This window comes from Xenopus laevis, chromosome 9_10L, assembly GCF_017654675.1.
Source record: "Xenopus laevis strain J_2021 chromosome 9_10L, Xenopus_laevis_v10.1, whole genome shotgun sequence".
In the NCBI taxonomy this organism is placed as follows: domain Eukaryota; kingdom Metazoa; phylum Chordata; class Amphibia; order Anura; family Pipidae; genus Xenopus; species Xenopus laevis.
The window spans coordinates 72,145,754-72,172,211 of NC_054387.1; the positions used below are offsets into that span (position 1 = coordinate 72,145,754).

The 26,458-nt window shown below is 39.6% G+C and overlaps 1 protein-coding gene across 3 annotated transcripts in view; it reads left to right on the forward strand.

Annotated features, from left to right (window-relative positions):
• Nucleotides 1-542: 542 nt before the first annotated feature.
• Nucleotides 543-26,458, forward strand: part of slc4a10.L (solute carrier family 4, sodium bicarbonate transporter, member 10 L homeolog) — a 104,722-nt gene continuing 78,806 nt past the window's right edge. For 2 of the 3 annotated variants that reach the window (XM_041576030.1, XM_041576028.1), the window contains exon 1: nt 543-862. In XM_041576030.1, the coding sequence (XP_041431964.1) occupies nt 815-862 (48 nt within the window). In that variant the 5' untranslated portion in view covers nt 543-814. Of the gene's footprint in view, nt 863-23,402; nt 23,473-26,458 lie in introns of those variants that run through there. The other variant, XM_018236859.2, reaches the window with a different exon arrangement.

Consider the following 26,458-nt stretch of genomic DNA (forward strand, 5'->3'; position numbering starts at 1 on the left):
CAGAGACTATTATCCCACTGCTACTATATGCACCATCTCTCCCTACTATACCTGCTGTATAACAGACACAGTCCCTTCCCAGAGAGTATTATCCCTCTGCTACTATAGGCACCATCTCTCCCTACTATACCTGCTATCCAACAGCCTCAGTCCCTTCCCAGAGGCTATTATCCCACTGCTACTATAGGCACCATCTCTCCCTACTATACCTGCTATCCCACAGCCACAGTGCCTACACAGAAACTATTATCTTATATGTATATAGTTGTTATATAATCTTGTGTTGTCAGCTGCATTTATTTATTCTTTCAAGCTTAATATGAGCTGCTACATTGTGCATCTTTTATGCTTTGTAAAACTCAATCAAAATATTGAAGAACTGCTACTATAGGCACTATATGTCTCTACTATACCTGCTATCCCACAGCCCCTTCCCAGAGGATATATTCCCAACTGTATTTTCTGAGTTTCTCTCTGACCCTCATTCGTCAATAAATTCTCAGCCTGTGTAGAATCGCATGTGGGAGTGACAGACTGAAGTCTGCAGGAGATTATGTAGCCATTCAGTCAGTGCACTGGGTTTGGAGACCAGTAGTACCGGCACCGCTCGCACTTCATTGCCAGACAATTTACACTCCAGAGGCAGCAGCGGCAGCATGTGATTGGGGAGGCTCACGGGCTGTAATTTCCTCCTACTCCAGAGCTACCTGATCGGAATACTAAGAAGAGCTGAGCTACTGGAACAGTAAAGAAGACGCTGCAGAGAAAATCACAGTCGTTGCAGAATCGGGGAAAGCCTGAGACCTCCTGCAACATGGAGATGAAAGAGCAAGGAGCACAAATGGAACCGCTGCTGCCCACGGTAAGTCATCACTGCACATCTGGCGAGATGATCGCGCTTGGTTGCATGTACCAGGGACACATTGTCGTACGTTACCCAATACTAGATAATAAGGCCGTATTAGGGGGGATGACACCTGCCTAAATATTCGAATGGTCCGGGCCAGAGGCAGAGGAAGTGACTGTGCCATTGCACCATGTGAGGATGCTATTATTGCTATAGGAATAGATCTGTGCCACTAAAGATCCTATTTGTGCATGGGTTAAATCTAATGATAGTGCCAGTTTTACATGTCAGGATAATGCCAGTGCAGACCAAAAGGTAATGGTACAAGTAGCAGAAATTGATATAAGGAAGTGCCAGGGCTAATGGCATGTCGGTTTCAGGGATACATACATGGTTTTGGCAATGCTAGAGGTATGTTTAGTGGCATTGCTAATAGGTTATTGTGGAATATAGGTCAGGTTGCTTCCAGTGATATTTACCTGTTGGTTGTGCCAGGGTTTGCCATGATGCTGGTGTTTGGTTTAGGATAGTACCAGTACCTGCGTTGGAAGACACTAGTGTTAGAGGCTGGCACAGTTCTAAGTATAAGAATATGCTATAAGAGTATAAGAGGGTGGCAGTGCTAATTCCAGAACCAGAGGTTAACAGGGTGCCAGTGGTAGGTGTAAGTAGGGTTCGGAATTAGGATGGCACTATGTCTTAGGTTATTTCTGGTGCTAGAGTAGAGATTAGTGGGGTACCAGTGCAAGGGGCTAGAAGGTTGTCTATGCTGGAGGTTAGTATAGTGCCAGCATTAGGGGTCAGGAGGGTGCCAGTGCTCAGGCACAGAATGGTTCCAGTTTGTGGTGTTACAGTAGTGAAAGAGGTTTGGGTGGTTATCAATGTTAGGAGGTTGCTTGTTCCCAGTGTTAGACTGGTGATGTGGGGTTGGTTGCCAAAGTTATGATTGTGTCAGCTCTAGGTATATAGGAGGTGCCAGTGCTAGCCATTTGGTTTATGACAGTGGCAGGTCTTAAAAGCAGATGTTAGGTAGCTTGGCAGCAGTAGTGTGTGGCTGGCCTATCAGTGCTAGAACATACACTGCAAATAAAGCATGGCTCAGATCCCAGCCTACAGCCTGCTCACTAATGGGGTCTGTGCAGGGAACAGGAGGAGGGCAGAGATGTTTGTCGTGCACAGAAAGCAGAACAACTCAGGGGGATCCTTTGATCCCATACATTGCAGACATTGTCATTTGACAGCAGAGGGTTGAATGAGTCTCTGTGCACCTGTGTGGATCTAATTGTTCTGGCCAGTCTTTCTTGCTTTTATTCAAAGGAAAGGAGGCTTCAAATTAGCCAAACCATAAAAAGACCAAATGCTCCCTCCTCTGTACAGGGGCATACAGTTACAATTCATGTAGTAGGGGGTGGGCAACCTCTGCTCCTGCTGTCCTGCATCTGAGACTCCAGCCTTCAAGAAGAAAGAAGAACAGACATTATCTTGCTACAATCGGTAGCACATGCCGGCTTCACTGCTTTAATGTACACTGCAGTAGTCCATTACTAGGGCACAGGGCATAGCTTAATTTACATGATTAATTGGTAATAATGTGGTGATCCCCTGAGATATATACATTGTAAGGCTTGCTATCATTTAGAGGCAGCTCAACCCCCCATCAGCACTGTATACGGTTCATTATGCATCTCCACTGCTGTCACACGACATCCTTTTCAGGACCTGATGCAGAAATGATGCATATTGCACAGACCTCCCCCTCACACCACCCCTGCACGAAATGCTACTGAGCCTTTTTATAAAAATGATGGCAGACAGGAGTGGGTGCAGGGCTATAGTGGGATGCTGGGAGCTGAAAAATATATAGCATTTATGTTGTATCTACAGGAGGAATCAAAGAATTTACATTGTCCATACTGCAGGGGAAAATAACATGTTTTTTGAATATAGAATGAAGTGGGATTAATAAAGTATGGGAAAAATGAGCATTTATAATATATAAGTACAGTAGGGGAATCTCCCACCATCACTATGCTGTTTATCTCTTTTTTAATGAGTGGCAGCATGGGAGAGTGATCCAATGTGCTCAGGCCACAATGACTTATAGATGCCTGCAATTAAACAGAAGTATTTAGAAGCATAATTAATATGGAAAAGAACATTGCTTTCAAATGTTTAACACAATAAAGGATATCAAAGGTCTTGGTGGTTCGCTCCCTCTGCCAGTTTCCAAAGATGTCTGTTCTCCCTCAGACTTGTACAAGAATCCAATTCAAAGCTGCGAAGGGAAACCAGCGCTCATCCAGCACGAGGTATAGACAGACAAAGGGGCAAGAAATTGATTCTCATATAGTGTAGTATTTTTTCATAAATATAGTCCACCCTTTTGTGAAATTCAAATATTTCTAAAAAAGGTGCCTTCTCCAGAATATGCTATTTGCCGTGCCTAAACTTCACACAATAGGTGAGTCTAATGTGAGGATACTCACGAATGTTTAAACGAAGTTTGGGTGTTTAGAAAGATAATTGGACGATCATCCCCTCAATTCTCTCCAACCTCTATGGCTTAAAAACAATGCGCTGACATAGCGTAAAATCATCACTTTTTTAATCCCAAAAATAACATTAAAATCACACTCACAATGTTGCTGTTAAAATTTTCGCATTAAAACAAAAGTCACCAGTTCGGCATCTGTTGGAGTCACTTAGGCAGCCGGTGTAGATGTTTTTGCCGGCGTCTCGACCGCCTCGTGTATCCCAGTGCGCTCGTGGATGACGTCACTGCCCGACGCGTTTCGTCTACTGACTTCCTCAAGGGCTTCGAAAGTTTCAGTGCGCATGTCACCTTATGAAGAGATATCGGATCCGGCTACGTATTCCTCCCTTCCGCTTCTCCGTCCTACTTGTTTATATGTTGCTATAGCAACATCTTTCCAGCGAAAAGTCTCCTTTATGTTACCGCAACCCAACAAACTATTTCAATCGCAGGGGAGACATCATTACTGTCCCTACCGATGGATAGATATGTCCCCATGTTATACAGCCTCTTCACTCTTTACCATAAAAACATTCCAACAGTTCCCACATACAGCGTAAACAGCATAATTGTAATCTAGATCATTTAGAAATTTCAAATGGGCAGCAAAATTATAATTCTAGGGCAATTAGGTCGTTACATACAAATACATATTTTTTACTTCCATTTAAATTATAAAAAAGCTCTCAAATTGATGTCTACATTAAGTCCTTTAGGCGTAAAGGTTTCTAGGCTGTAAATCCAGCTGGATTTTGCGGCCCATTTGAAATTTCTAAATGATCTAGATTACAATTATGCTGTTTACGCTGTATGTGGGAACTGTTGGAATGTTTTTATGGTAAAGAGTGAAGAGGCTGTATAACATGGGGACATATCTATCCATCGGTAGGGACAGTAATGATGTCTCCCCTGCGATTGAAATAGTTTGTTGGGTTGCGGTAACATAAAGGAGACTTTTCGCTGGAAAGATGTTGCTATAGCAACATATAAACAAGTAGGACGGAGAAGCGGAAGGGAGGAATACGTAGCCGGATCCGATATCTCTTCATAAGGTGACATGCGCACTGAAACTTTCGAAGCCCTTGAGGAAGTCAGTAGACGAAACGCGTCGGGCAGTGACGTCATCCACGAGCGCACTGGGATACACGAGGCGGTCGAGACGCCGGCAAAAACATCTACACCGGCTGCCTAAGTGACTCCAACAGATACCGAACTGGTGACTTTTGTTTTAATGCGAAAATTTTAACAGCAACATTGTGAGTGTGATTTTAATGTTATTTTTGGGATTAAAAAAGTGACGATTTTACACTATGTCAGCGCATTGTTTTTAAGCCATAGAGGTTGGAGAGAATTGAGGGGATGATCGTCCAATTATCTTTCTAAACGCCCAAACTTCGTTTAAACGTTCGTGAGTATCCTCACATTAGACTCACCTATTGTGTGAAGTTTAAGCACGGCAAATAGCATATTCTGGAGAAGGCACCTTTTTTAGAAATATTTTAATTTCACAAAAGGGTGGACTATATTTATGAAAAAATACTACACTATATGAGAATCAATTTCTTGCCCCTTTGTCTGTCTATACCTCGTGCTGGATGAGCGCTGGTTTCCCTTTGCAGCTTTGAATTGCTTTCAAATGTTACCTCCATAAAGTAATGCATTATTCCATCTCCCGAGGCAGCCACAATGTTTTTATAACATAAATCCATAATTCAATTAGGCTGTTAAAATGTAACCAGACACCTTTTCTCAGTTAAGTTTCTTGTATTAAAGAGTCATTAAGGAATATCTATTACTGTACTTGGTATAATACACAGTATTCAGCAGTGATATCTTTATAATAGTTGATTGTGATTAATTCTGCCACTAAATCCAACTATTATGTTTGTAATGTTTAGGATCCAAACAAGGGGGGGAGGCAAAATAGTAATTGGGGGTCCCATCCTGACGGTCAGTTGGGGTAATTGTTGCCCTGTATGTTTTTAAAACTATAGTAAGATGATATAGAATTGTGTTTCCATGCATATCAGCATACCTCCCAACTGTCCCGTTTTCAGAGGGACAGTCCCCCGTTTGACGGCTCAACCCACAGTCCCGCGTTTGTACTGAAAAATCGCTACTTTCTCTGCACTGAACAGGCAGAAAAAGAAACAAAGTTTTTAACTTAATTGGCTTTTGACAGAGAGCACAGAACAGCTAACAGGTGCAAATAAGATACTTTGTAACAATTGTAACAGTTAAGCAAATAATTAATTGTAACAGTTTAGATAAGGAGGTCCCTTGGGAAAAGTTAGACTTACAGCTTAAAGGGCAATTCCCCTTCATTAGCAAAACTGTAATAATTGGGAAAAAAACACAGAAATATGTTCAAACTTTCATAACCTGCAACATTTTGTAAAATTAACATAATAATTAGGGGGTGTGGCCACAAAAATGGGCATAGTCTTAAAAATTTTGCTGCGCTACGCACACCAACATTTATTTCCAAAATGTTGGGAGGTATGTATCAGTTATATTGGTACTTAAGAGTTGCCCTAACCAAAGAGGGGAACGAACCTTAGTAAGCTGAAAACCACAGATTTGGGGTTGGAATCGGGGCTGCTTACAGGACAGAGCATAGATTTGTCCTTGAACTGAAAATGTCCTTGAGAACATTGTAGACAACAGGAAAGTTTGCTGGTTCTGGTCGGACAACTTTAATAGTTATAATGGTTTGGAGCTCCCAGGCTTTGTGCATTAGCATAATATATCTACTTAATACAGACAATGATGACATTTAGTTTTCAGGATCTTCTAACTACATGATCTACTGCATTCAAACCATTAATTGACTGTATTCAAGTCAGATGCCAAATTGCATGTATGTAATTTAACGTGACATGGTTCAGGCTTCGATCCCATAGACTGCAAAGTTTGTTGATGCTCATAATTCATATTTTTGATTTCTGCTCAATACACTGTGTATTTATTTATTACATCTTCATTATAGGTAAATGTTGTTTTGATAAAAAATGAGAAATCACATGAAAGGACAAATAAAAGTTGTACTGAAGATGTTACAGTAATGTACCCCATAGTGACATCAGACTTTAATCTCTCTTTACCAGTTAAAACCTACTGTCTGGGTGGCCTTTTATATTTTCACTGGTAATGTTGTCTTGGCAGTTGTTGGTATTGGGGTGTAAAAGGTTAGCAGCAGGAGTATCTCAGGAGTGCCGTATAAAATAGTGCCCCATACTTCGTTGGCTTCATTAGACTGACTAAATATGAATTTTGTCTTAATTTTATCTTATCTTAGTTTTTTTAAACCACAGAAAAACCCTTAAAGGGAAACTAAACATATGTATGCAGTTTTTTTCAATATCAGCAGTGAGAGCATAGGTAACCATACATGGGCAGATAAAAGCTGCTGACAGTGGTCAGCTTTTTGGCCCATATATAGCACCCCCATGGGCTTCAATGACCGATAACTGGCCAAAAATCGGGTAGATATCAATCAGACAGGTCCACATTGCCTTGTTCATGCTGTCCTCACTCCAACTGCCTGTATCTACTTTGTTGTAATGCATCTCAAGCATCCCATGCATCTGGGGTTGCCACCTTTTCCAGAAAAAAATACTGGCCTTTCTATATATTTATCTTTTTTCCCTATTAATAACATTGGACTCGACCATCATTTTTACTGGCCAGGTCAGTAAAATACCAGCCAGGTGCTAACCCTACATGCATCCCACCTCAAGGTAGGCCTAATGGGGAAAGATCTGCTTTTTGGTGACCTCGCCAAAGGAGTGGATCTTCAAGTGTATGGCCAGGTTTAATCATCCATCAATCAATTTCTGATTGCTCCCTTTAGTCCCTTTAGTCCTGTTTGTGAATATAACACTGTTTCTTAGAAAGGGATTTAAAGGAGCTAAGGAGAACTAAAGCATAACTTAAGAAGTAAGGCAGAAATGTTGTACATTATGTTTTCGGCTTCTGTACCAGCCCAAGGCAACCACAGCCCTTTAGAAGTGAAGATGCCACCAAAGATGCCCCAGTAGCTCCCCATCTTCTTTTCTGCTGGTTCACTGTACATGCTTTGTACTGCTGTCACTTACTGAGCTTAGGGACCAACACACAAGATACTGAATATATACATACATGTCACACTATAAGGCTTTGGTTGATTAGTAAATAATTATTGGTATATTGCAGCTCACAAACCAGCTCAATTACCATCAGCATTTAATAATCAGCCTTGTAGCATCAGTTCAACAACCCCTAAGCTTAGCTTCTCAACAGGCGCCGATGTGTCATGGACACTGAGAATAAGATCCAAGATGGCAAACTACTGTGACAACTTTAAAGACCTAAATCATTTCTACCATAGAGATTCATATTCATTTTTAGGGTTTAGTTTTTCTTTTAGAAGGAAAGAGAAGGGACAAAAAAAAAGAAAACTGGAGGGAGAGGTGCTAAGGTTTATTTTCCTTTCTTACCCTTTTCCACCCATATTGCTTTTTATCCTAAAATCCTCCTCTCTTAACTGTGTGTTAGATGTGTCTTTGTTTATTGGATTTAATATCCAATTCCTATGATCAAGTGCTGGGTAAGCATGAAATTTGTTAGGATTTTTTGTGGGGTCTAATGGATTTTAATATGTGACAATAAATTCTGCTTTTTAACTATAAATGTATGAGTATGTACTGTAATTTTGCAGTTAAGGAAAGAGAAGGCACAAAAAAAGAAACTGGAGTGAGAGGTGCTGAGGCATATTTTCCCTTATATCTTTATTCTCTCCACCTATACTGCTTTTTATCCTAAAATCCTCCTCTCTTAATTGTGTGTTATGTGTCTGTGTTTATTGGATTTAATATCAAAAATCCCTTTAATAACTAATATTACAACAGTTTGGTTCAAAAGAGGTGGGATTTTAGATTCAAGTAATTGGCTATTGCTGTTAATAGGCATCGGTTATATGATCTGTACTTTTCTGCTTTATTTCTGTTTCTGGTACAGGATGACATGGCTTTACATTAGAATATGGACACATCTAACTGCTGTTATAAATCTAATGAAGCTTTCAGAAAAGTTCTTGTCACTGTTCCACAAATGTGTGTATGGATAATACTGTGGTGTATTGCTATTAAGTATCTATGTGGCTGATAGATAGGAGAATGGCGAAGGAGCACATCAAGAAAGAGATGCGACTAGTATCTCTGGAATCCTTGTTGTGGCCTACACTAAAGATTATTTAGATAAGGGAACACAGGCACAGTACTGGGAGCAAAGTATATGTCTTTTTGCAGATGACAAATATCTAAGAAAAACATAGAATATGAAGTTTAATGCAAACATGCTTGCCACATGTCAGCATCATCCATCAAGTTTAGTACTAAGTATTTCTGTCTGGATCTTACAGTCAACACTAGTGTTCAGTGATGTAACTAGAAGTTACTGGCCCCCTAAAAATTTCATGGACTCTTTCACAACAATAAACTATATACAAACGGCTCATTATTCTGCGTAGTCTACACTTGTGGACCATCCTGCGCTTATGTGGTTAATGTGTGAATGTGATCTCTATGCTGGGTTTAGAGATCACATTCACACACTTAGTGGCAAATTTATCAAAATGTGAGTTTAGATTGTAATAATCAAAAACTCACCCACGTTCTATTCATTCCTTTGGGATTTTTAGAAGCATTTTCTACCAATGGGTGAAAGTTCGAACTCACCATTTGAATAATACGCTCCCAAAAATCCCATAGGTATGAAAAGAAGTGGGCAAGTTTTTATTTATTAAAATCGAAACTCACTATTTATCTAATCTATCTATTGCAACTAAAATTTAGTTTGCTAATACCCATTGAAAATGGTTGAATGGAATGATAAAATATATTAGAAATTGCTTAGAATATTTCCTTTGATTATGGAATATTTCTTTTTTGGATCTTTAAACCATTTTTTAAAAAAAAACAAAACATTTTTATAACTACTATGAACTTTGGTTATATTCTGCATTCCAGCTCTACTAAAAAGGATGTCTTTCTAAGATCTTGCTATCTATGTGTATGGAAATAACCATTACAAACAATAAGCTAGGAGCAAGATGACTTGTACACAATGTGCTGATGTCTATTTATATATTATAATAAGCTATGACTGGCTATCAAGTAAGACCTAGCCTTTATAAGTGATAGTGCACGGTGTACGCTCTACATAAACTCTAGTATGAACAGTTGTGGACTTATTTTTGTCTCCAAGTACAAATGATAGGGTCAGACTTAGATAGTCTAAGGGGCCGATTCACTAAGCTCGAGTGAAGGATTCGAATGAAAAAAATTCGAATTTCGAAGTATTTTTTTGGTACTTCGACCATCGAATTGGTTAAATTCGTTCTAATTCGAACGAAATCGAACGAATCGAACGAAAAATCGTTCGACTATTCGACCATTCGATAGTCGAAGTACTTGCCCTTTAAAAAAAACTTCGACCCCCTACTTCGGCAGCTAAAAGCTACCGAAGTCAATGTTAGCCTATGGGGAAGGTCCCCATAGGCTTGCTAACCTTTTTTTGATCGAAGGATTTTCGTTCGATCGTTGAATTAAAATCCTTCCTTCCTTCGTTCGATTCGAAGGATTTAATCGTTCGATCGAACGAAAAATCCTTCGATCGTTCGATCGAAGGATTAGCGCTAAATCCTTCGACTTCGATATTCGAAGTCGAAGGATTTCAATTCGAGGGTCGAATTTCGAAGTATTTTTTACTTCGAAATTTGACCCTTAGTGAATCTGCCCCCAACTGTCCATCATTATTGAATTGCATTGGGATACCAAAAAGCATATTTTGTGGAGAAGCAGGAGATTCTTTCTGCAGTTTGGCCTGCATGCTGCATTCGGCGTTACTAAGTAGATTATCTATTTAAAATATAATCATATCATATATAATCATATGTAGAGGAGTGAAGTGTGTGAGCAATTAGGCAGAATAATGCATATAATTCTCCCTCTGCAGCTCCCACTCTATCCTCTTCTATTTCTGCACAGCCACAAGGTTGAAATGACATTGGTTTGATAAGCCGAGAGCAAGATGACTTGTTATTGTAAGGATGAAGGAGACCAGACCATTTATTTCAACAGGGGTGTCCATCACTAGCCTTCCTCTGAACGGGGGTTGTCTTTGTCTAGGAGAGTTTTGCTTGCAATTATGATATATTTTGTCACATATTGTCTGCCCTTGTATAAACAAAGATGACTCAATAACAGAATATCCCTAGTCATTACATTTGTGTTCTTGAGGAGGTGCTGCCACACTGCTTGCTGTTTCCCATATAGTCAGCATAATGGCATCTCTGATTGATCATTTATAGATTGAGTTCTTGAAATGATGGTTGTGGAGCATGCTTTTGCAGATACAAGCTGTATATCAAGCAACTTTTTTTCCAGTGTATACATAGAAAGGCAAAGAAGGAAGAAAATAATAGGGTTTTTTCACTACGACACCAGATTTAAGCATCTCCTGTATCACCTGCAGGTGCAGAGTGTAGCGTGAAGAAAACATGAAGAAAACAATTGATGGTTTTGGATAAGGCCTAAATGCCTCCCACCACACGATTCTCAGGAATACATTGTTTCTGAATGCGCATTCATGGGGTACACACAGGTTGCTGTGTTTTCTGGAGATGCGGAGATCTGCACATGTCAGATAAATGCAGGCTGCAAAGTATGGAAAACATGGCAGTTTGCAACTGTTTGTTGCACTTTGTATACTAAGTTGGCATAAGGGTTCCTGTCTTCTATTCTGCATAAGAAATGTAATCAAAACTCGCAGATCGCTAGGTATCAGAATGCTGATTTACCATGCTCTAATCTGCCCTTTTGCAAAAGCTTTATGATAATTTCATGTCCTCTTTTGGTGTTAAAAGCTTTGAGCCGCACATTAGGGAACAATCCAAGTAATCGTTATAATCGGCATCGTTTTGGACAGCAGCTGCCGTTTGCAATACAATCAATCTGTTGACGTGGAAATTAAAGTGCATCATGTTCTACAGTCAGGAAATCTGTTGCAGGCTGTTCTGCAATCGCATTACAGAGCTCTTGTTTTCAACTTAAAATATTTTTGTGATTACTGAAGACCGGACATGACATATGCACTGAATTCGAATGCTTCATGTTGTTTTAACCATTACCAGCATTTCTAAACTAAATTAGATTTTTTTAGTTTATTTAGCTACATGTTCATTGGTTTATGCCAACAGGATATCTGTATAGGTTTGTATGGTTATATTCGATAGCACTGATAGAGTTAGGGTAAGACATAGTGGACATTTCCACAAGTGGATCTTTGCCTCATTTGGCCACCTAGGCAGTAGATAGGTTTGTACAGTATGGGGTCTATTTATCATGCTGTATAAAAAGTGGAATGAAACATTTCCAGTGATGTTGCTCACAGCAACCAATCAGATCTGTTCTAACTGTTTTAAAATCTAATTGCTGATTGGTTACTCTGGGCAACATAATGCTTCACTGCAGTTTTTACATAGCATGATAAATAGTCCCAATATAGGGGCAAATTTACTTACCTGCGAAAATTCGCCAGTGCTGGCTTCGTCTGGACAACGCTAATTCATGAAGATTCGAAGTTGCGCACAGGGTACAGAAGGCTTGTGAATTTGCTCCAGCGAAAATACGATCAGCAGTTCGAAGTTACGATAGCGTTGGCTAATTTGCATATTGCATGCAGTTAAAGTACAATGGCCTACACATGAGCCCACAAAATAGTTTATGTGCCATATGTTATCAAATGTAGGAGGGAAGGAGAGTACCCCAAAAAATCTTTTAGATCTTTTTCAGCCTATCACCCTGTAAAAAGGAAAAGACGCCAGCGTTTTTTGGAACTTAGAAAAATTTTCAACAAAATCTCAAGCAAGTCCTATCTACTCCATTGCACTTCACCTGGTCTGAGGTGGCGAAGGCAAGTCTGGTGATAGAGGTAACGGTCATTAAAATAAAAGACTTAGTGAATTTGCGTAGCAACGTTCTTTCGCCAGAGCGAAAATTCACCTGGCGTTAGAGTGCAAAGTTGCGAGTCTATCTCCTTCACTAGCGAACTTACGCCAGTGACCATTAGTAAATAGGTGAAGTGCCGAAATGACGAATTTTCGCCAGCCTTAGCCACTTCGCCCTTTAGTAAATTTGCCCCTATGTCTTTGAGGTTAGAGGACCTGTGATGACAAGTACAACATGCATACATCTCATGGTTTAGGATGTTGTGTTACTTATACATTTTTTGGCAAAGGTTGTGTATTGTCGCAAGGATATAGAGAAAAGATCACAGTGACCTGTATTATTTAGTTAAGTCATAAACAAAAACTATGAGGATCCCACAAGTCTTTCAATTAGAGGACAAAAAAAGTACTTTGGGCATATCTTAAGTCTACTTTAAAAACATTTAAAAATAAATAAACCCAATAGGATTGTTTTGACTCCAATGAGCATTAATATTATCTAAGTTGGAATCAAGTATAGGGTATTATTGTGCTATTACAGAAAACGTAGAATTATTTGAAAAAAATAGTGTTATGTGAATCTATGGGAGATGGCCTTCCTGATTTTCGAAGCTTTCTGGATAGTGGATTTTCTGATACCGGATCCCATAGCGGTATATTCTGCAACAGGACAATAGCTTTGTTGTCTGGGCTGCATAAACATTAAAGACAAACTTTGCATATTTGCATCTATTGTCCTGTTTTTAGACTTCCCTACAGATGTCAATTTATTGGCTCATGAAACAAGCAAGTTGATCATTCTTTGCCAATAAGCTTCTGCCTGACGCCTCCCAAACATCACCTCCGTGTTCACTGAAGCCACTGGCTATTGCAGACATAATACTGCTCAATTAGACCTGTCCAACCTTTCGAAACATGATGCATTGTTAATAGCTTTATCAATGAAGGGGACACCTTATGTAGATTCACTTGCTCCTTGTGCTTATTTACTGCAGCGTTTCCTTTTTCTAGTATCATGTGAAATTCATAATATACTTTATGAACACACAAATACATGGTATTAAATGTTTGTAAGGGGTATCAACTTTTAACTAGGAATGTAACCTACACTTCTTACATAAAATCCGTTTAACAGTTAATCTTTTTTAATCTTTAATTCACATTGCTCTGACAGCCCTTATTCACTGATGTTTCTAAATGGCATGTGATCCCTATTAAACCAGCTCCAAAGAGCATGGCAGAGACTGAAATCCATTGTCTTTGGGGAAACAATAGAACAAGATTTTGATGGGTGGGAGAGATCTGACATGAGAGTTACAGCACTCTGTGTGTGTATTATTTTGTGGTTGGACACTAGTGTTTCTTTGCATTTATTGCATTTAAATTTGGTTGATTTACATGGTGCATTTGTTATAAACATTACATCACAATGTATTTCAGAAAATCTCTCCCCAATCCAATAATTTCTTACCATATATATATATATATATATATATATATATATATATATATATATATATATATATATATATATACATATATATATATGCATACAGTATATATTAGATACACCTACCATACAGATGAATGTAAAATATTCAAGGACTGCAGCACCATGCACACATTCGGTGTAGTATGGGATCTATTATCTAGAATTAACGCGGCCTGGCATCTTTCTGTAATTTAGATCTCCACCAAACAAGAATTTTTCTGATCAAAAACGTCACCACGAATGCAAAAGAATTGACCAATAATAATTCAGCACTATATGAGGCATCATTATGGCATAATTATGTTATTTTTGTCTTCACTGGAATCAAACATGGGAATAAAGGACAGATTGGTTCATTGTTGGGAAACTGTGCTTACGTTTTACAGATTTAGACTGATCAGCTGGGATTCTCATTGGAGGATTTTTTTTTGTAGAGATTTGTGGAAAAGTTTTATTGTGCCATATTGCTTTAAGAATACAACCCTGATATTGCTGGACTACATCATCCAGCATGTCTCAACTGTCATTATACTGTGTGTTTGGTTTGAGCAGTGTGGTGCAGCAGTGTTTATACCCCATTTAATAACCTCCCTGTAAAAGGGAATGTTCTTTTATTACAGAGAAAGTAATAATAGTAGCTCTAAATAGGAAAATGTTGTTCTCATATGTTGTCTGGATAATGGCCCCGCAGCTGTGCCCACAATATTTCTGAGGTGCACCTAAAACCGTTTATCCTTTTTTCCTTTCTGACAAGATATTTAAAGAAGAGGTAAAGTGCATTTACACCTATTTATAGACTACACACATCCATTGAATAAAAAGGGGATTCTTTTAACAGAAAGCCCTCAGGGACACAGTGGCCTACTTTATAGAACACACATTTCCGGAAAACGTGGCAGTAGCTCTGCACATGCACCATCCCAACAGTCTGTATGGGAATATAGAAATAAATAATGCATTGTTTCTCTCCATAAAAGAAAATACAAGGGCATTTTTAAGATTATTAAACATTCTCAACCTTTTCCCTGCCAGGAAAATAAATTTGTTTTTTTCTCCTCTTTCCTTATACCAAATGTAAAAGGAAAAGCACCATTTGTAGCTGAAAAAAAAGCTGGAGAGAAAACCAGTGATGAATGAGCCTTACAATGTTGATATCTGTATGTACTATGTTATTATTAGAGATAACAGGGGATGAATAACAAGCTGTTGGAAATGCTACAAGGACTCAATGCTTAACAGCCATTGCTGACCCATCGACAGCATCAAACTGATCTGCAAACATTACAATTATATACACTCCTATATTTCTATCAGATTCTATCAGAAGTCATAACCTGAAAATATTTTATCATAAAGCATAGATAAATTAATTGAATCAGGTGCCATTTCTATCATGAAGAAGAAAACAACATTGTTTGAGTGCAACAAAATTGCTTTAACCTTAGCTGCAAGCTTTGTAATGCAGGTATGGGATCCGTTATCAGGAAAGCAATTTGTCACGTTCATTATCCCAAAACCTAGAACAGACGCCAAGGTTCCAGTCTTGGCTCACGCTGCCGCTTTTCACATCAGGAGGAACCCTTCGCTACTCGGATGCTGCCAGGTCTTAAAGTGAGAGAACCAAGGCGAGGGTTCTGGGCAGGCAAAGGTGACTTGAGGAATGGGGATTGCGTAAGCATAGTCATGGAACAGGCCAGGTTCAGAACCAATTGGCCAGCGCAGTACAGAATCGGAGTCCTTAAGGGTAGTCAGTAAACAGACAATGGTTAGTTCAGGCAACAGATAGGAGTGGTAAAGGATAGGCAAGGGTCAAGGAACAGTCAATCAACTAAGAATTACATCCAGGAACTATCTAGAATAGACATACATTGGGTAAAGGAAAAACAGACAAGACACCTTTAAATATTTGAATTTCCTGAATAAAATGACACTCGTGTCAAAATGAAGAGAACACACGCAACTAGTAAGAAGAGCGCAGACCCCTCTAAACCACCAGGTATAGTTACATTACACACCCCTCTAGAAGGGGCCACCAGACCCCTAGGCTTTATCAGGGAATTTAGCATTAAACTGATGTTTGAGCCAATTAGCCAGATCATCTGAGGCGGGAACCCAAGATCTCTCCTCAGGATCATAACCTTTCCAGTGTAGCAGATATAGCACCACTAACCTCTGTACCAAATATTCAGGCTGACCTTCAACAGAAATCGGAGGAGGAGGAAAATTCTGATGAACAGCTCTAGCAGGCTTTAAAGGAGAACTTACCCCCCCTAATAATAACAGCCCCCTTAACTACCTTCCATCACCCCTCACATCTCCCTCCCTGCACTGTGTATTAGACAGAAAGGTGCCCCTGAAAATAAATCTGAGCCTAAAATGCAGAGTTGAGCAGCAGAGTTCCTAGACGCCATCTTCTGCCTATTTGCATTCTCTTCCGGTCTCTTCGCTGACACTAAGCCTGTTGGAACATGCACATTTGGGCCTAGTCAGGAATCGGCTTCAACTGTGCAATCTCCCACAGACTTTGTATCTGTGAAGCCTGTGGGAGCATGCTGTAATTTGGAAAACCCAAGATCCCTAGTATTCTGGATAACATGTCCCATACCTGTAATACTTCGAACTATCAAAATTCAAAATATTGTTAGGGCGAAGAAGATGATTGATGTAGAGGTGGTAAGGGTGATTCTCACTGGAGAATTCTCTTGCATCAAAAGAGCAAAATAATCATTTTTGGGGTGGTATAAAACTCCCTGGGGAGTTATAGAACCCATTTAAAAACATCAATGTTTGTTGGACTACAGCTTCCATCCAGTTTTTGCCAGCATATTTTTGAGCAATGCTGCTATGTAAGGTTTACGTCTCTGTAGACATCATTGTTACTTGTTTTTCAAGATGTGCTTGAAGGAAGCGTACCTTGAAATCATATAATAAACCTTTTATGTATTTGTGGATTGTTCCCGTAGATTTTGCCTCGTTCTTCACAGAAAGCCATTTCTTCTTCTATTTATTTAGGATTACAGGCACTTTCTAGAAGTATTACAAAAGTAGCGTTCCTTTAAAACTGCCATTTTTGCTGTAAGTGGATTCTGCATATATGTGGATCACTGAATGGTGTGAAGCTTTATAGATTAGGTTGTGGGTAGAGCATAAAATCCTCTTAGAATCAAAGCACAATAAGAAATGATGCAATATAAGGGAGGATTGCATTGGAGCGTGTGTGTCTGATGAGCGTTTATTGGAAGTCTTGCTCAGATTATTATCTTTATCATTTAGATATAAAGGGATCGCATAGACATCAGTACTCTGCTGTGGAGTCTTTAACTAATCAATAGTTAAATGTTAAAATGATCACAGTTAAAAAAATGTCCTTGGTTTTGAGGCTGAAACTAATTGCTGATATAATAATTGCATCAGACAATACAACCCCTCTAAATATCTTCTTATATCAAAAAAAGGCACAAGATTTGCATGGAGCTCTGTGGATGGTGAACAGAATAACAGATTTTTTCTATTGATCTCAATGGCATGTGCTTGGATTCAGAAGTTCGGATTAGTGTCCCTTTGGATAATAGGAAACACAGAGAAGTGAGTTGTGACGGGGGCACAGTAAACTTAACCTTAAATGTAACCTTTGGGAACCTCAAATGGGGGATGCATGTTATTATATTGATTAATACATGTCTGTGTTTGCTGTGGGGTATATTTTCTGCATTGTGTCATTTTCACTGCAGGGCATGAGATAGTGCAACATGCCATAGAGAAAGCTTAATGTATTTATTATGGGCATTGGAATGTATTGTTTCTTCATTCCTTAATCTTTGACAGCAAAAAATTCAAAATGTTTTTGAGTATTTGATCCAAGCCACGAAGGCCACTATAGCTATTTTTACATTGTATTTATCTAGTGTAAATCAGGTAAAGATATAATATTTCTTTACCTCCCTCCTAGTTTATATAAAAATTATTATTTCTCTCCATGCCTGTGACCGAAATACAGATAGGAAGCATAGAATCCTAGCAGGATCAGGCCCGGACTGGCAATCCGTGGGTTCTGGCAAATGCCAGAGGGGCTGCTATAAAGTGCTATAGAAAGTCAGTATTTAGTGGGCTGGTAGGGTCTGTTTGGGCCTCTGTGTAGGCTGATTGGGCCTCTTTGTACCTGAAATGCCAGGGCCTATTTTGACTCTCAGTCCAGCCCTGAGCAGGATGTAACATAGTTAATCATTAACTCATTTGGGGGCCTTTTAGTTGGGGTGGTTGGCCTGTGGAAAGGGTTGCTTGTATATCAAAAGGTTTATTTGTCTTTCTAAAAACTAGGGACAATTGTAATTGTGAGATCATTTCCGTGTCGTGGTTTGAGCTTCTTGAGATGCTATCAATGAAAAGAATTTGGGGAGTTGACCGTTCAAGTCAACTCCCATGAGATGTGAGCATTTAATGAAAGAAAATGGACAGACTGCCTTCACTGTAGCAGAAACAGATAAATTAAGATGCAGATACATCTAGTTGTCATGGTAACCTTCCAGGTGGTGAATGGCTTTAAATGAATTGTATTTTCTGCAGTCACATTTGTCACATGTTCCTCATTTCTTGTGTTGTATCCTGAGCCTCATATCATTCTCCTTCCAATCAGGCTCCAATTTAGTTTGCTTTAGAGAGGTCCAGAAAATATATTTTCGGTGTTAGACTGTATCAGAGGTTTTTTTCAAAGTGACCATATGTATTTTTTGTCTCATGGGTCTTCAGAATGATTTTTTTCAGAAAATAAATGTCATTAATAATTAGGACTGTACAGCCTATTCCTAGTATTTCATATAGGAGACAAACAGGATGTGTTATGTGCATCCTTCAATCTGGAAAGATTACACATAGATTTACACAAATAATTGTTCAGGCACTATAAACCCCAGTCAGGGCTTACAGTCTAATTCTTCTATCTAATCGGGTAATACTGACCAGGAGAGTTGGAAAAACCTTGGACACAAGGAAATAACACATACACTATATAAACACAATTCAGAATGTGTTATTGTTGGCGATAACTGTGTCACCATTCCAGTTCAATGATATTATTCCTAAACTTCCTTGAGTAAAGGGAGTGTTTTTCATCTGAACCAGACCTACATGTACCCTGAGCAAACCAACAGGTGCTTATGTTCCATAATGTGAACATAAAACTTCAAAAGCATTGTGGCTCCGCTCCAATATGTTATGAAGGTCTGGAGTATTCCTGGTGATGTAGTACCACAACATAGAGATGGATTCTTAAAGCAACACTGCTCAATCAAACTTTTTCCCAGTTGTTCTAGCAAATGGATCCTTCAGTAAGAACCCTGCCTGCTCTGTGTACAGCCAAGTCCCTGGTCTTTGTTCTACTCATTATTGATAGAGGCATTTCTCTGCCCTAAACACTACACAATGGAATAATTAACACCTTTAACATAGTCTCCAAGTAGTACCCTCTTCATCAGTTTCAACTTAGTTGAATGTAACTCGTTCTGTGCATTCTTTTTCTTAATTGAAAAGGTATTCAGCAATGAAATCCTTCATTTTTTTTATCACATATACTGGACTACAAGGGAAGTAGTAAACCCTGCTGCAATGCACTACTCAATCAAACTGTACTCAGTTCTTGCTAGACTACAAATCACAGAAAAATATAACTTATAATTAAGGACTACAGCTCCCAGCATGCCTCAACCTTTTTTACAGCTAGGTCCATAAATATTTGGACAGACAACTTTTTTTTCTAATTTTGGTTCTGTACCACAATGAATTTTAAATGAAACAACTCAGTTGCAGTTGAACTGCAGGCTTTCAGCTTTAATTCAGTGGGATGAACAAAAAGATTGCATAAAAATGTGAGGAACTATAAAGCCTTTTTTCAACAGAATCACTTCATTTCAGGGGCTCAAAAATAACAGGTAACTGACTTGGCCATTCAAGAATATTCCACTTCTTTGCTTTAATAAATTCCTGGGTTGCTTTGGCTGTATGTGTCCCAGTGCCACTGGCAACCACGTACGCCCAAGCCATCACACTGCCTCCTCCATGTTTTATAGATATGTGGTATGCTTTGGATCATGAGCTGTTCCACGCCTTCTCCATACTTTTTTATTGCCATCATTCTGGTAGAGGCTGATCTTGGTTTCATCTGTCCAAAGAATGTTTTTCCAGAACTGTGCTGGCTTTTTTAGATGTTTTTTTTTTTTTTAGCAAAGTCCAATCTAGGATTTCTCTTCTTGATGCTTATGAGTGGCTTGCACTTAGTAATGCACCCTCCGTATTTACTTTTATGCAGTCTTCTCTTTATGGTAGACTTGGATATCGATACACCTACCTCCTGGAGAGTGTTTTTCACTTGTTTGGATGTTTTTCTGTGGTTTCTCTTCACCGTGGAAATGATTCTGAAATCATCCACCACCGTTGTCTTCCGTGGACGTCCAGGTCTTTTTTTGTATTGCTGAGTTCACCAGTGCTTTCTTTCTTTCTCCAGATGTACCAAACTAAAGATTTTGCCACTCCGAATATTGTAGCAATTTCTCTGATGGATTTTTTCTTTTTTTGCAGCTTAAGGATGGCTTGTTTTACCTGCATGGAGAACTTCTTTGACCACATGTTGTCTGTTCACAGCAAAATCTTCCACATACAAGCACCCCCCCCCCCTCAAATCAACTGCAGGGTTTTTATCTGCTTCATTGATAATGATATAACTAAGGAATTGCCCACACCTGCCCATGAGATAGCCTTTGAGTCAATTGTCCAATTACTTTTGAGCCCCTGAAATGAAGTGATTGTTTTAAAAAAAGGCTTTAGTTCCTCACATTTTTTATGCAATCTTTTTGTTCAACCCACTGAATTAAAGCTGAAAGTCTGCAGTTCAACTGCATCTGAGTCGTTTCATTTAAAATTCATTGTGGTAATGTACAGAACCAAAATTAGAAAAAAAAGTTGCCTGTCCAAATATTTAAGGACCTAACTGCATATGTTACATTACTCTGGGAATTGTAGTCAAGAAATGAGTAACATTTGGTTGAGCAGTGCAGTGCAGCAGGGTTTACTACTTCTTTAAGTAAAAATTGTGTAGTAATCTCAGTATGTTATATACCAAGAAGATGACTGACAGCTGACAAGGAGGATATTCACTAGAGAAATCTCTTGCATATATAATTAAGCTTGGGAACACCTACTTTGGAGAACTAGGGAAAGAAAAAGCGGTTCGTTTTAGGGAAAGCGAAAGAGTATATATTTCTCTATTTTATTCTGAAGCTGTGCTTTAGATGTCTTGTGGGTGATTACTGCCTTAGATTTCCACAAACACAGTGGGTCTTCCCAGTGATGGTGTTTTGTATATACATATAACGAATGGAACATTGGCTGAGGCTTGCACTCTCCCTGTGTTTAAAATTCTTTGTTTGAATTATCAGCTGCTAACAATATAATTCACCTTCTGACTGAGGCTTAGAAAAAATACAGACATTTTTCTTGCTAACACACCCAAAAGCATGTGTTGTGATAAATGCTAAAGTGGAATGTTACTAGCTGGTTCATTACTCACGTACCTCTGCTTGACAGCACTATCCATTGAATCCCTCCTGGATAAAAACTAAATTGGCTCCATGCAGAGAAATGGGTATTGTTTAGCAATACAGGGGTTACCTTTGAGAGTTGTCATTCCATAAACTCCTTTTGGTGCTTAAAATTGTTTCACAGTAATTCCAGAGATTCCTCAAAGACATTTTCTCTCAGACAGGTCTTAGTTAGTAATGGAGTAAAGTGCTAGGAACAAAATGTTGGTGGAATCATTGGCAAGTGCCACTAGGCTTAAGCTATGAATTCTTTCAGAAGCAAAACTTTATTGTAAGTAGTGTGCAAGTTGCACTCTATTGCAAGCCATTGTGGGCGTCAGATGGGCAGACCAAACAAGTACTAGATGTCCACCATCCCCATGTGTTATTATAATATAATATAATGTTTCCCCTTATTGCCGATGCTCCCCCTCCCACGTCAGCACTGTACATTTCTATCTCTGTTTTGCTTAGTCCGTATGTGAAGGTCACAGTATTAGATTGTTAGGTTTAGGGATTTCTAGGAAAACCATGTTTAATGTACTTGCCTTATCATAATTTGTAATTAACGACTAAGCAAAAAAAAAGTAACCAAACCAAAAACCTTGAGAAAAACAGAACAGAGAGATCGTGTTCCTTGAAAAGAATACTGCTAGTAGGACAATCTTCTCTCTATAGGGGGCACCCACTCATTTGGAACATTAAAACTGAGCTCCCTAAAAAAAATCACTTTCCCTGAAGTTTAACCTGTAGTTCAGTCTGGCACCCACTTACTCTCTGCAATTGGACACAATGTAAAATTAAATATCTTGGTCCATTAAATAAGGCAGTGCTGTCCAACTTCTGTGATACTAAGGGCCGGAATTTTTCTGGCCTACATGCTTTAGTGGAGGGCCGATAATGGAAGCCAGTGTTGTCCACTCCCTATTTCTAAATCACACTCAATTTAAACCACACCCATGTTACAACAAGACCATGTCAACATTAATTGTGGTATCACACCAAAAAACCAAATGGTTGGTGCTCACTTATCACTCATATGTGAAACAAGTTGTCATATGGAGACATACTCTTAAATCCATATACCTCATCTTCCCCTGTGGATAACACCAGGCCTGGACTGGCAGTCTGTGGGTTCTGCCAAATGCCAGAGTGGCTGCTGTAAAATGCCATAGACAGTCACTATTAATGGGCTGGGGGGGGGCATTTAGAATCCCAGTCCAGGCCTGGATAACACCACCCAGCATATGTTTAAACACCTAGCAACTATTTTCAAATGCTAACAAACCCATACCTGGATTATGTTCCACAGGCAGGGCAGGGCACACGCAGGCAGAGTATAACACACCCAAAGAGCATAAAGCAGGCAGATTATGGCACAGCCAGGGAGTATAGGGCAGGCAGAGCATGACACACAAAGAAAGCATAGGGAAGGCAGAGTATGGCACACCCAAGGAGCATAGGAAAGGCAGAACATAGCAGAAAACAGGGAAACCTATCAGAACCACTCTAAGATGTACTACATACCCATCAGCATTTTGTATGTGTGAACAGGTGAACAGGACAGGGCTTTAGGGGTGTGAACAATAGAGGTGTTACATGTGTGAACAATACAGGGGGAATTACATGTGTGAACAATGCAGGGTTTTATAATCTGAATTTGAGGTGTAAACAATGCAGGAGCCAATTAATCTCTGTAGTGATACCTTTTAAATGTTACACAAGGTAAAAACGCAGCAGGCAGACTTTCATGTCAGACTTTCACGTGGGCCGCCAGTCAGGCAGCACTGACATATTATCAAGTGTGGTGAGGTCACTACTAGGATACCTGGGAAAGTTCAGGAGGGAGTTTATTTATGCCCCAGGTTCCTAACAGAGTGGTTCCGGGACTGTTAATCCAGCCTGGGTTTTTTGTGTTATCCTGAGGCACCTCAGGTGAATAATTAAAAAGGCAGCTCAAGCCAGAGGGGGAGAGCTGCAGTCTGAGAAAGACACAGGGAAGCTGTCTGTGTGAGCACAGAGAGATATTGGAATCCCTACAAGGTTGGAACTTTGTTTGTATTACCTTTTCATTTGGTTTGAGGAGAAAGGCGGTAGGCCTACTCCTGGTTAGTTAGGAGAACTGACCTGTGTTAGTTAGAAGCCCGTTAAGTGGCAAGGATTTTATTTTGAATTGTTTGTTTTGTTTATTCTGCTGCAAGTGATACTAAACTGCCAAAAAGAGACTATACTCTCACGAGTTGTGCTTGTGCCATGGGCTGTGCTATCCCCAGGAAACTGATCCCAGCTACCTAAAACCATACACAAGGTTAAGGCATTCTGGGAGCTGTAGTCCAGCAACATCAGGGTTGTATTCTTAACCCTTTAAGTGCCACAGAACGTAGAATCTACGTTCTGTGGAAAAGTATCTTGAAATGCCACAGAACGTAGATTCTACGTTCTGCAGCATATGCGTGCGGGGGAGCTCAGGAGCGGCTTTAAATGCTGCTCGCTCCTTCCCCGCTCGCTCAGAACCCCCTAGGCAACAAGCGGAGTGGGTGGGAAAGGGGCTCCTGGGGCGCGATCGTCCAGGGGCCCCATAAACGCAACAGACGCACGTGTCTGCGCGCTGCTGCTGCTGCCTGCACTTCCGGGTCCCTCCAGCGACGCCCACGCATCGGATCAACGGATCTGGCGACTCCCTCCTGCTTCTCCACTCCTCCTGCCATCATGGACACAGATCTGCAGCTACACACCCCAGGTTAGTGTAACACACACACAAAATACACTTACACACACTTTATACACTAATACATGGTTAGATTTACACTTACACACACTCACATACATTTTTTGGGGGATCAGGGGGGTCACACACACTTGGGGGGGGTACATACACTTGCACACACAAACACATGCACATAACATGCAATTTACCAATTGTACACATGCACACACACATACACTGTTGTGTAGCTTTTTTTTTTTTTTTTTCCATATTGCATTGTTGTGTTTTTGGCTGAAAAAAATGTTTTATTGCCTTTGCGAATAGCGTTTTCGCTAACCGTACTGTGCAATACCTTTTGTATGTTATTTCGGTGATTATTTTGAAATTTTGGGGATTTTGGTGCATTGTTAGCCATTTTATTACATTTTCAGCGCTGCATAACTGTTGCTTGCTTTATTCTGTCCGTAAAACCTATTTTGCCAAGCTAAAATATTCAAACTGTAATTCTGATGTCTGATTACACTAGTCTGAAAAAAAAAAGCATAGATTTTTGTGGTTTTATTGGATTTTAGTAATTTATTTGAATTTCACACTTTCTGTATTATTTTGTTATGTCTTGTAAATTTTATCTACAATATATCCAATTGGGCGTCTCTGTGCGCCACATAGTTTGGTAAATCTGTGAATATTGGGCATGAAAGTGTTCAGTAGACACCTGTCGTTCATATTTAGGATGGTTTATGCTGATACTTTACGAAATGTGGGGCATATAATGGGGTAAAATTCAAGCTTTGTGACGATTTTCAGAAATTTGAAATTCAGCATTGCTTTGCAGTTTGGCAGTTTGCACTAGAAACACATATTTACCCATATTGGATTTATCAGAATGTGTACTTTCTGAAAATATATGGTTTTCTGGGGTCTCTGTACTGTTGGGGGGGTCTAATGTCGCATAATACACACAGCAGGTGCTTATATTGCAGCAGCCAGAGCGTCAGCCGTGAAAATGTATATACACTATTGTCATTTGGGGGTCTCTGTGGGCCACATAGTTTGGTATATCTATGCATATTGGGCATCAAAGTGTTCAGTAGACCCCTGGCGTTCATATTTCGGATGTTTTATGCTGATACACTACGAAATGTGGGGCATATAATGGGGTAAAATTCAAGCTTCGTGACGATTTTCAGAAATTTGATAAAAACCGTTACGTTCAGCAGTACTTTGCAGTTTGCAGTAGAAACACATATTTACCCATATTGGATTCTTCAGAATGTGTACTTTCTGAAAATATATGGTTTTCTGGGGTCTCTGTACTGTTAGGGGGGGTCTAATGTCGCATAATACACACACCGGGTGCTTATATTGCAGCAGCCAGCGCGTCAGCCGTGAAAATGTATATACACTATTGTCATTTGGGGTTCTCTGTGCGCCACATAGTTTGGTATATCTATGCATATTGGGCATCAAAGTGTTCAGTAGACCCCTGGCCTTCATATTTAGGATGTTTTATGCTCATACGTTACAAACTGTGGGGCATATAATGGGGTAAAATTCAAGCTTCGTGACGATTTTCAGAAATTTGATAAAAACCGTTACGTTCAGCAGTACTTTGCAGTTTGGCAGTTTGCAGTAGAAACACATATTTACTCATATTGGATTCGTCAGAATGTGTACTTTCTGAAAATATATGGTTTTCTGGGGTCTCTGTACTGTTAGGGGGGTCTAATGTCGCATAATACACACACCAGGTGGTTATATTGCAGCAGCCAGCGCGTCAGCCGTGAAAATGTATATACACTATTGTCATTTGGGGGTCTCTGTGCGCCACATAGTTTGGTATATCTATGCATATTGGGCATCAAACTGTTCAGTAGACCCCTGACGTTCATATTTAGGATGTTTTATGCTGGTAATGATACATGGACAATACGATGCTGGAAAGTTGAAGCTTTGAAGCAATTTTCAGATATTTCACCAAAAGCGCCAAATTTGGCAAAGCCTCGCGACTTAGTAATTTGGAGCAGAAAGGCATGGGTACCCATTTTAGATTCTGTAAAATGTGTACTTTCCAAAAATATATGGGTTTGGGGGTTAAACATATATTTGTGTTTTACCCCACAAAAATGTAGTCAATATGTTGATTAGCTGAAGTTACCCACAGGACTATTTGTATGCGCTAACTTCATTTTGGGGCCCCTAAATGCCAGATACTTTGGTGAACCTATGAACAATGGCCACCAAACTGTTTGGAGGACCCCTGGCAATCATATTTAGGGTGCTTTTTCTTGGTGCGTAATGATAACTGGGTGATATGGTGCT